This window comes from Platalea leucorodia (assembly GCF_965183815.1).
Source record: "Platalea leucorodia genome assembly, chromosome: 15".
In the NCBI taxonomy this organism is placed as follows: Eukaryota; Metazoa; Chordata; class Aves; order Pelecaniformes; family Threskiornithidae; genus Platalea; species Platalea leucorodia.
In genome coordinates, this window is record NC_138837.1 from 4,996,428 (window position 1) to 5,007,513 (window position 11,086).

General features: G+C 42.7%; 1 protein-coding gene across 1 annotated transcript; it reads left to right on the forward strand.

Moving 5' to 3' along the window:
• The first annotated feature begins 494 nt into the window (after positions 1-494).
• Positions 495-10,202, forward strand: GBGT1 (globoside alpha-1,3-N-acetylgalactosaminyltransferase 1 (FORS blood group)). Its single transcript, XM_082327213.1, has 8 exons — positions 495-575; positions 2,632-2,821; positions 3,576-3,688; positions 4,792-4,854; positions 6,178-6,228; positions 6,327-6,362; positions 8,454-8,588; positions 9,048-10,202. Exons 3-8 carry the CDS (start codon positions 3,627-3,629, stop codon positions 9,730-9,732), a joined length of 1,032 nt encoding a protein of 343 aa, XP_082183339.1. The 5' UTR covers positions 495-575; positions 2,632-2,821; positions 3,576-3,626; the 3' UTR covers positions 9,733-10,202.
• Positions 10,203-11,086: the final 884 nt, after the last annotated feature.

The window sequence follows — 11,086 nt, forward strand, 5'->3', positions numbered from 1 at the left end:
CATTGTTGGTGTAAACTGACAAGATTGTACTAATATCAGTGGTGTTATAGATTTAGTCTAACAGAATTTTCTATTTTATTTTTATTTCTGTTGCACTGAGCAAGTGCAACAGTGAAAGGAGCTATTTTTTGCCTCTTGAAATAAAAAATCTGACGAATGTGCTGTAAATGAAATGTAGACTCTGTGCAGTGCTTCCTAATCGGATCTCAGCCAGAGTAAAGTTAACTCGTTATGGTGCTAGCCGTAATATAAGAATCTGAAAAGCCAGAAGCCCAAGCAGTGAATTTGTACTGAAGTTCATGTTCAAGACTCAGGCATGATTGAATATGTCTGTGTCGTGGTGCAGTCTGAAGTTACAATAGTTAAAGGCAGCCTGTTTAATAATGGAGTCCAGCAAGGAAACTTTTTTCTTCGGCACAGATGAAGCCCTTCCCACGGATATCCTCTTTCTTCACATTCTGAATGATGCTGCGCACAGCTCGCTACTTCAGTTTTAGAAATCTGAAATACAGGTTTAGAAATCTGAAACAGTTGATCTGCAAAGAATATTTTCCATGGAATGGTCTACAAGTGAGGTATTTATCTGCAATCCAGAATGCTTTCCGAGGCGGGGCTGGAAGATAAAGTACTGCTTTGTTCTGGGAGGTTAAGCAAGTTCATTCAGGAATAATACAGCTATTTTCAACCATATTGCTTTTAAAAAACTCTCTGAACAAATTTGAGGAGCCTGTGTAACTATTAAAAATGCTTTAGCCATTTTTCTGTTTGTTAGGAGATTCTGTCACTAACTGTAACCACATCTATTTCATTTTTGTTTGCATTCGTTATGAACCCTATAGTTGTACATCAGTTGAGGACAAATACGGTAAATGTCAATGAGATGGCTTTAGATAGAAGGAGATGTTCTGAACTCATCTGGCTCCAGTGTTCTTGCAGATTTGTAATGGAGAAGTTGGCGCAAAGGGGGAATGCATCAGCTGTGCTCCTAATGGTGCAATATTTCAAAATATGTGTATTACTTTTCCTGAGGGATCAGATGTTTACTCTGTAAAGACACACAGAAGGACACTATGCCTATTAGAATAGCTGAAACTGCACTAAAATAACCAGAATGCCCATGTCTTTTTTTTATTCTGTGTTAATTTTACTTTCAATTTAATTTCAATTTAATTTCAATTTGAGGATAACTTTTATTCTCCTTTCTTCTATCTGTTCGTTATCCTCTGTCCTTCCCCATCACCCAAGTTCTATGCTGTCGCTCTCTGTACGCCATGGTGATACGTGCAGGAGGATGGTCAGGTGCAGGCAATGAGAATCCCCAGAGACGATCTGCAAAGCGGTACTGTCTGATGTTTTCATTTGTGCTTTGGGGGAAAATTTTGAGAGGATGTTTATGAAACTGGAAAGTGGTATCAAGCTGGGAGGGGCTGCAAGCACCACAGAAAACAGAACTCAATCAAGGCTTGATGTTTTAGAAAAACAAATAGCCTGAAAATGGAGTGTAATCCCATAAAGTCAAGTACAACATTTTATATGTCATAGACCTGGCTAGGAGAGGTTCCGTAGAAAAGATGTGTGGATTACATTTGGCCACAGGCTGAATGTCATCACCAGTGCTGTGTTCTTGCAAAGTAGGCGAGTGTCACACAGGAATGCGTGAACTGTCACAGCATTTCAGTTTTGTGGGGTAATCCTGCTTTACTCAATACTGGTGAGGGCTCAGCAGAAGTATTTGGTTTGGTTTTGGCACCGCACTTCATGAGAATGGACTGATTAGAGATCAAACAGAATTGACAGAAATAATCATGGATCTTGAAGTTAATAATCTACAAAGCACAATTGAAGGAGTTGTGGTGGTTGAGCTGACAGAATAGAAGAGGGAAGGAAACATCACAGACTTCAGATATGTAAAGGGAGTCTCCAGGTGCACGAACACTGTCATGAAAAGGCACAGACCTAAACTGCAGCAAGTGAGATCCTGGTTGGGAATTGGGAAGCCTCCTGATGAGAAGGGCAGTAAAGCACGGGCATAGGTTGCCTGCCCACCCGATGTCTAGCCAGCGCTCAAAGAATGATTGAAAAGCAACTGTTTGAACCCCCCTCTGTTCACTTGTCCAGGCTGGTTGCAAATCCTTCTACATTTGTGAATCTGCAGCATTTTTAGGCAGGAATCCAGATCTGCTCAGCATGAATCCGTGAAGGCTTTAAATGGTGGAATGCCTTAAGAGAGAGAGGGAGAGAGATTTATATATATTTAATTTTTTTTTTTTTTAAGGTGGGATTTTTGCAATGCTTCTTGGTGAAATCTGATTAGCTTGGTTGACAGGAGAGTGAGGAAGAAGCACCAGAGAGGACTTCTGTATGGCATAATAAAGCAAATTGAAGAACTTTTTGCTGCCTGTCTTTTTATAACCAAAGAAATTAAAGTTGGAAAATCGCCACTGACTTTTCAGATCCATTAGCGCTGTTGTATGCCTTACCAAGCGCCAGGACAGAAAAGATTTCTGTGATGCTTACTTCAGCCTCCCTGAAAGAAGCGCCCTGTGAAGTGCTTCCCACTAACACCAATGCTACTGACTGTCTATAAATCAGAGTTTGACATACAGCCCTTTTTTTTTTTTTTTCCCCCAGGCTCCAGTCACATGCTAGAAAGTGCTTTCCTTTAACTCGAGACCGCCTTACGCTCCCTACAGCAGCAGCCCGGCGAGCTTGCTTTGCAGAAGAGCACTGCATGTGGACACAGAGGATGCCAAGGAGGCAGAAGTGAGCTTGCACGCACAAGAGACTTATCTGCGGTGCCGTGGTTCTGTATTCACTAAAGGTAATCCTGAATGTAGCCTATAACCATTAACGTGCCTGTAACAAGCCCTTCTGGAGGCCACATGCAAAGGCTTTGTGTGCTTGTCACAGGGCCCGTGGTTCACCCTGGGGGAACCTTTGCTTCCCTGTGAACAGAAAAGGGATTAATTTGAGCTTTAAGGCAAGACATCTCCTCTAGGGGAAGTTGATTTTTATGGCTGTTGAAAAGGGAGTAATTTCTTTGACTTAGAAATATCGTTACCCAATGTGCGTTATTATTGTTGTGTAATGTTTCTTTGCTTGTATCGGTCCTCAGTTTACCTTTCTCCTACATGCACCTTTGGAGGGAGCTGTCTCTGGCAGTTACTGTTCTGTGAAAGATGGAGTTTATCAGCTAAAGTGGTAACTGCATTAGCTCTACGTATCACCTGATATGATTGGTTTTGGCGAATTTATTCAATTGCAAAGGGTGCATGCTTTAGATGAATAAATGGAATCTACAGAAACTAGAATCAAATCAGAAAGGATCCCCACACACTTATAACCGTGATTAGATCCCACTGAAATGGAGAGGTTTCTGAAATGGTTTACAGGAACTGCCTCAGTGCCTAAATGGCCTGGCTCTTACGGTCTGGTTTCTTCTGTGTTCCTGATTTCAGAAAGATTGAATGAAAATGAAACTGCTTGGAGAACCTCATGCTTCTGTAATAAAATAATCCATTTCTCTCATGGTGAGGTGTTTATAGCCAACTCCCTTGCTTTTTTGTTCTTTGCAGATTGAAAGCTGCTGGGAGTAAGAAGTTGCCCTTCTTTTTCCTCTAGAAGACATGATTTCCAGGAAAGTGTTGGGATCTCTTGTCTGTCTGTTTGTTGTTACTGCGTTTATCTGGTAAGCATTTGCTGGCAAGCTTGGTCATATTTAAAACATCCTGTCTACATCTATGCTGTGGTAAAAAGAATAGTAGCAGAAAAATACAGGCAGTGCATTTGTTAGAGCTGTAAGAAAGAACAGTAATTCATACGATAGATAAAGTAACACTAGTAGAGGGAGAAGCCTCTGAAGGGAGAGAGAAAAAAAAGACCAATTGTGTCTAAATTAGGCTGCTAACACATCGTCTGACTCACAAACAAATGTTCAAGTACAGAATATTCCAGTTACATTTCAGTTCAGGCCTTAAAAGAGATTATTATCTATCTCTTCAGACAGTCCAAACTCACTCCAATGTAACTAGGGATAGCTTTGCAACTATCAAACACTGCTGCTTTCAAACATTGGGAATGTTTGTAGCTTTGAGTATACTGAATACTGAGTATGCCTTGCAGATTCTCCTGAGCAAACTCAAACATTGTTTGAAAGGAATCTGAGATGAGGCATTTCTGTTAACTATTAAATTATTCATTATTAAATTATTCTTAATGATACTGTATTTCTGATGTTGTAATTTGCTCTTATTTCTCATTGTGAGTGGTTGCATTTCACCAGTAGTTAAGTGATTGTATGTAAAAATCTATATAGATTGTGATCAAAGCTGAAGGGAGAAAAAAGCCTGTGCAGCCTATTTGCTACGCAAATTAAAGAACGCAGACACAGCATTTAAAGTTCCAGGAAGTGTCGGTATGTCACATCACTGTATATCGCATATTTATCCATTTTGAGCATTGCCTTATGTGTCTCCATCTGCGTATGCTTTTCAAAAATGTGTAGACCTGTATTTTGTAGACCACTTGATGTAAATAAAAACACTTAGACCTGATGTTACAAGCTAGATGCTTCTGGACTCATTTTGTCCTGAGCTTCCCATTTATGCCTTAGCAGCAGTGTATTACATTAAAACGTGAATATTCTGGATCCTACAGTAATTAGTAAAGTAGACAAGCAGTTAGCTAGAGTTACTTCTCAAAATCTGTGCCAGATTCTGAGAAGATCTTGGAAAATCCTAGGAAGATATCTTTCAACATTACCTATCTTAAAACGTTTCTTTGCTATCCCAGGACTACAGTTGGAAATGGAAAAGTGCACTACCTCCCGTATTACCTTCCTTGCCCAGAAATCTTGTAAGTATCCCATTTGGTATGGAATTGATAACAGAGATCATTGTTACAGGAGCTGTACTTCACTGACAGTATCAGTAGTTATTAACAAGTAGTCACTTGTTCCTTATTTTATGAATCTATAATTAGTCGCTCTCGTAAAACAAAATGGTAATAACGCAACCTTTTCTGCTTCAGTCTGCTTGCCCTTCAGGACAGCTCTGTATTTGTACAGCATGAGTGAGGCCTTGTTTGTTGTGGGTCACAGAGACCATGACTAACAAGTTAACGTTGGCTTTATTACCAGGGTGTAATCACACATGTACACACAGGATCTCACTGTGCTTTGAGATGTGGATTAAGTATCCCAGCTCGCTAGATGGAGATGCGTAAGTCAGAGAGGTGAAATGAGCCATCGCATAAGGAGTTCTGTCAGAGTCAGGAATAACCCCCCAGTCTCCTAATCGTGTTCCTCTTCTTCACTCTACGATCTGTGCTTTCCGCTCACTTTATGAATGTATTTGTGTTATGGCAGCACTTGAGTCATGGACCAGAAGCCTGCTCTGAACAGAATGAAAGGGTAGCTGCTTCTCCAGAAACCTTGCAGTTTAAGGGTCAGCTTCATTGCGTGATGCAAACTAATGTACAGTTAACTGACTTAGCATGGGTCCTAAAAGCTATCTCAAAGCTGTGTAAAAGAGAATTTACACTGTGGAGGAGCGCAGGGTACATGGCTTAAAGTGACTTCACTGCCATATTGGACCATAGCTGTAACATGAGCAGCCACGGCTTTTCCCACCCTTTATCATGACCTACTGATCTTGTGAAAACAAAACAAAAAAATGCAAATAGAAAAGATGATCTCTTATAGAGACATTTCTGATTATTTCAAGCCATTAAAAAACATTGTGTCTAGTAAGATGCTTATTTCTCCAAATGCTGTCTGAAGTGTGATGTATTTCAGGTAGTTCAGCCCCCCAGGTGAACAGGAACAGTTATGCAGGGAACGGAGCACATACATGGCCAGTACTGGCAGTCCCCAGCAAGCATGTCCTTCCCTAGATTTTGACCCCTAAACTCTCATTTACCCTCAGGCTCGGAGAGCTGCCAGCTTCTCTCTGTCCCTGTTCTGTTGCGTGCTCTGTTTCAAAACGGTTACTCCTCTGGCAGTCCTTGAAGGCGTGTACAGGTGATGTCTAACTCTCCGTACCAGGCAGAGCAGTGAGCACGGCAACTGGAGCAAGGACTTGGACGGCTGTCAGTACAGCAACAGGTCCTGAAGCTGAACCTGGGTGTTGTTTTAGGAAACGCATTACAATCCCTTTCTTTTCCCACCCCATCATGCAGCTCCATGAAACTCCAATATACAGAAGAGAAGCTAATCCAGCTTTTCCCCCAGTAAGTACTGGCTTTTTCTCTCCTGACCTTTAAACTGCTGTTCCTCTCTTCCAGGAATATTCATGTATTATTCAGTGGCTATTTCTTCCTTTTTACAGGTTATTTTATCAGCAGCCAAGAGTGCTGGCTCCAAAGTAAGTTTCTTTGTTTGAACTTTGTTGTTTGTTTCTGCTGACTTTGGTTTGGCAGAAACTTTGCTCTGTGGCACTCACAGTTTCAAGGTCCTGGTACACACTGAACACGGGACCTTGTTCCAAGATGTGGTTCACCATATGGCTATGTCTGCAGCTGTCTATGCTGCTATAAGGCTGAGTTTAGTCACTGTATACTTGCTAACACACCTACTGTAAACTCCCAATTAATACATTAGCACACACACACACGGGTGTCTACATGGTTGCTGCCAGGAACTCTTTTTGAGATGGGAGATATGTAATAGCTGGAAGACAGAAATACCTTCTGGAACTGTGTTGGAGCTGTAGCCAGCTGTGGGAGAGCTTTGAATCCATTTCAGGGCAAAATCAAGCCAGTGCCTTGTACGACCTTCAGCAATGGTTTCAGCTAACCTGCTGGATCTTACACTGGTAGAAATTGCAGGCACTCACACAGACAAGCCTCTATGAGAAGCAGTCAAACCAGTGAGTTTAAACAGACATGGAAGGTTTCAGGCAGCAGCAGCTAAGAATTGACTTTGGCAAGCGCTCCTTGTCAGCTCGTGTTTGTTAGCAGTCTCCTTTGGTCCACCTCCTATGACCTGACTCTTATCTCTAGCAGTTCACCTTCAACAACCACCATTCTTGCAAGTTAATAAACACACCCTGTTGGTACGTCTTTTCTCCCCTTCCCCCCGCTACTTCAACAGGACGTGCTAGGACTGAATATTTCTCTCTTCTGTATTGGAATAAATTAACGTGCAAAATCAGCTAGTATATACTGGACTAAATGCAGAGAGAATCATGTAGCTTTTAGTGCTCTGTGTCTTCTGAAGGGAGTGCACTGAGAGGATGCATACCATGGAAATGAGTCATTGGGAAACTCCGTGCAGCCCTTTAAAGTGAAATGAAAAAAGCCCTGCTTAGAGAAGCAAACTTGCAGATTTGCTTCTCTCTCTCTCCCTCTCTCTCTCCCCCCTCCAAAAAAGGATAATTAACCCAGAAAGAGAACAGCTCACTCACTTAGTACATTTTCTACAAACCAAATTCTTCTTCCTGTGTAATTTAATCTTTTAATCATATGCATTACTATAGGAGGGAGTGAAATTGTTATTCTCGTATCCACTCAGACTGAAAGTAGGAGATGTGGGTTGAAAGTGCCCTGCTGCCTCAGCCATCACACAGCTCCCCCCAGGCCCCTCCGTTTGCTTCTTGTGCTCCCACTGCCTCGGGAGCGTGGGGTGGGAGACTGCTTCAGCCTCCAGGTGCGGCCCTGTGCCGGGCATGACAAATGTCATCAGCAGAGTGTTACAGATCACGGTCTGGGGCGAATGGGAGCAGGCCAGGGTACATGACACGTTGTAAATGACATCTTGTTTTAAAATCAAAAACGTAAGAAAGAAACCTTGAAAACAAAGAGGAAAGTTGAAATAGCATTGCATAGCTGTAATGGCGTATAATCAGACTCTGCGGCGTGTATATTCAATGTTTCCTCTACCCACACAGGAGATTAAGGATTTTCTATAACTTTGTTACACATTTGAATACTGGCTCACATACAGAATTTTAAATTATATCTGAATGTGTTAAAGCTATATATAAATACTAGAAAAATAAACTGTCATGCTGCAAGCTGTGTTTAAATAACAAGCAATGGGATACATTTTTATAGTGATTTTCATACTATTACCTGTGTTTTAATCTGTATGTAGCAATCTGCATCAGATTGATAGCAAATATGCATAACTTCCCGTTCTGTGAGTCCAGTGGTCATTAAACTCTCCTCAGCAGAAAAGGCCTATGAGCTTAAATGAAATTTCAGTAGATCCTTGGGTTTTTGCCAATTCGTTAAATGGGGTTTAATTTAATCCCAGGAACTGAAATGTCCATGCTTGGTAACCTTAAATAAGAGGGCAGGGAAAAAGGCCTGAAGATAATACTATCCATAATGAGCTAATGCTGATACACACACTCTTCTTCTCGCTGCCTTTTTAGTGTTTCTTACCCATTTACTGGCCTTGAAACCAAAAGGAACCGTTACATTTCTTTGACGTTCCCTTTCTTTTCCTTCAGGCGTCAGGATGTGCTGACAGTCACGCCATGGCTGGCCCCCATCATCTGGGAAGGAACTTTCAATTCTGAGATCCTAGACAGCGCCTACAGGCCGCTGAATCTCACCATAGGGGTGACAGCCTTTGCCGTTGGAAAGTAAGTGAACCACTCAGTGGGCACAGTTCTTGGGTTGATGTATTTCCTCTGTGGAAAGATCATTTTGGCTTTTCTTGTCCTCAGCAGAGCTGACATCTGTCCCAATCTGTAGTAAACTTTTATGCCCATGTATTGTGTCCATAATCATACAAGCCTACAAGAGAACAGACTCAGCACCCAAGGTGCCCGAAGCATGGTCAGTATTTTTGAAGAACTAGCATGTGCCTTGGGAATTAGAGCTGTAGATAGGTGGTTGGTTGGTCAAAGCAGGGATAATCCACTTGTTCCGTGTCTTCCACTATACTTTTACCTGTTGCACGTATAGTGTATGGATCCTTGTAGCAATAGCTAGTCAACAGTCTTTATCCCTTGTCTTCTTCCATTTATTGAAGTACCCTTCATAATCCGCCATGCATCGCCTTGTCTCTGCTGTGCTATTCACGTGTTGTGTCTGCACAGATACACGAGGTTTGTGGGCCGCTTCTTGGAGTCAGCAGAGGAACACTTCATGAAAGGCTATCGGGTGAACTACTATATCTTCACTGACAACCCTGAGAGAATTCCCAATGTCCAGCTGCAACCTGGACGAAGGCTTGTCATTGTCCCCATCCAGAAATACCCCAGCTGGCAAGAGATCTCCATGCGCAGGATGGAGGCCATAAACAAGCACATAGCGGAGACGAGCCATCAGGAGGTGGACTACCTCTTCTGCCTGGACATTGACATGGTGTTCTACAATGCCTGGGGGCCTGAGACCCTGGGTGATATAGTAGCGGCCATACACCCTGGCTATTTCAACGTCCCTCGAAGCCAGTTCCCTTATGAGAGGAGGAGCTCTTCAGCAGCCTACATCCCTGATGGAGAAGGGGACTTCTACTACGGAGGAGCTGTGTTTGGAGGGCTGGTCAAGAAAGTCTATGAGTTCACCAAGACTTGCCACATGACCATCCTGACGGACAAAGCCAATGGGATCATGGCAGCCTGGCAGGAAGAAAGCCATCTCAACAGGCACTTCCTCTCCCACAAACCCTCCAAAGTGCTTTCTCCAGAGTATTTATGGGATGACAGGAAGCGAAAGCCCCCTGAAATTCACCTCATACGTTTTTCCACAGTGGATAAGAACTACAAAGAGATACGAGATTGACCATCTGATCCCTGCAGAGATGTCCTCCATACAATCAAACCCACTGCGTATTAGCTCCCACAGAACATCCCCCATCATGAATTTTTGTTCCAGTGTGAACAAACTGAGAAAGGAACATGTGGATAGTTTCTCTGCAGAACAGGAGTCTTAATGCATTTCAGAAGCAGCAGCCAAAGTGGAGGTGAGAATGAAGAGATTTCTATGTTCCTAATCTTTGTAAATACAACCATCCTGCTTGAGGCTACCGCACACAAAAAGGCATCCAAAAGGCCAGTTATCAAATGCAAGGTTGTCCTTATAGCAAGGCTGCAGATGCCTTTGCCTGAGTGCTTTCCAGAGGCCTGGCAGAAACTTAGCAAGATCAAAATCGTATTTCATAGAATCATACAATGTCCTGAGTTGGAAGGGACCCACAAGGATCATCGAGTCCAACTCCAGTCCCTGCATAGGACAACCCCAAAATCATACCATATGTCTGAGGGAGTTGTCCAATTGTTTCTTAAATGTTGTCAGGCTTGGCGCCATGACTGCCTCCCGGGGGAGCTTGCTCCAGTGCTCCACTACCCTTTGGGTGAAGAACCTTTTCCTAATGTCCAACCTAAACTGCCCCTGGCATAGCTTCCTGCCGTTCCCTTGGGTCCTGTCATTGGTCGTCAGGGAGAAGAGATCAGTACCTGCCGCTCCTCCTTCCCTCGTGAGGAAGCTGTAGACTGCATTTGACGTTCCTGTGGAGAAGACCAAGAGTTTTGGTAAAGACTTTTTAACTTAAAAAAAAAAAGGAATTTTGGAGGGCAAATTTTCATGCATTGTGATTTAAACTCACACCCTTTATCAGGATCAGGAGGAAACTTGCACTCGGAGCAAGTTATCTTGTGCTCAGAGCAAGTTATCCCTGATTAGTGTGCAGGAGGATTTCTTGGACCTTCTCAGCAGAGAGCCGGTGCCAGCCCTTGCCAGTAAGAACCCTGGTCTGACAGGACAAATAGTGTGAATTCGTATAGCTGTTATCTGCCAGATTCCAATCTGTGTTTCAGAGACCCGAGTTTAGACAGAACTGGCACAGCTCAGACCCAGACTGAACTTCTTTGGATTTATTTCAATGACAGATGTGCTCTGAACCTTTTCCCTGGTTCACATGTCTCTGTAGATCATGTAATCTTTTCCAATACAGAAAATCTGGTATTGAGAGGTTCATGTTCCTATCCATTGCTTCAATCCTTTCCAACTTTTCTAAGCTCTGTGAAATAAATTGGCTAGAAGCGGCTGGAACTGACAGAGCTGGTGCATTTCCAGCAAACAGGGTGGTTTCATTTTATAATGAAATGCTCTAGTGAAACTGTGAGTTCAGTCTAGA

Excerpts from the sequence above, each read along its gene's own strand:
- GBGT1 (XM_082327213.1), top strand. The coding sequence starts at position 3,627 with ATGATTTCCAGGAAAGTGTTGGGATCTCTTGTCTGTCTGTTTGTTGTT. Across the intron at positions 3,689-4,791 it reads GTTGTTACTGCGTTTATCTG|GACTACAGTTGGAAATGGAA; the intron begins GTAAGCATTTGC and ends TTGCTATCCCAG. Across the intron at positions 6,229-6,326 it reads CTAATCCAGCTTTTCCCCCA|GTTATTTTATCAGCAGCCAA; the intron begins GTAAGTACTGGC and ends TCCTTTTTACAG.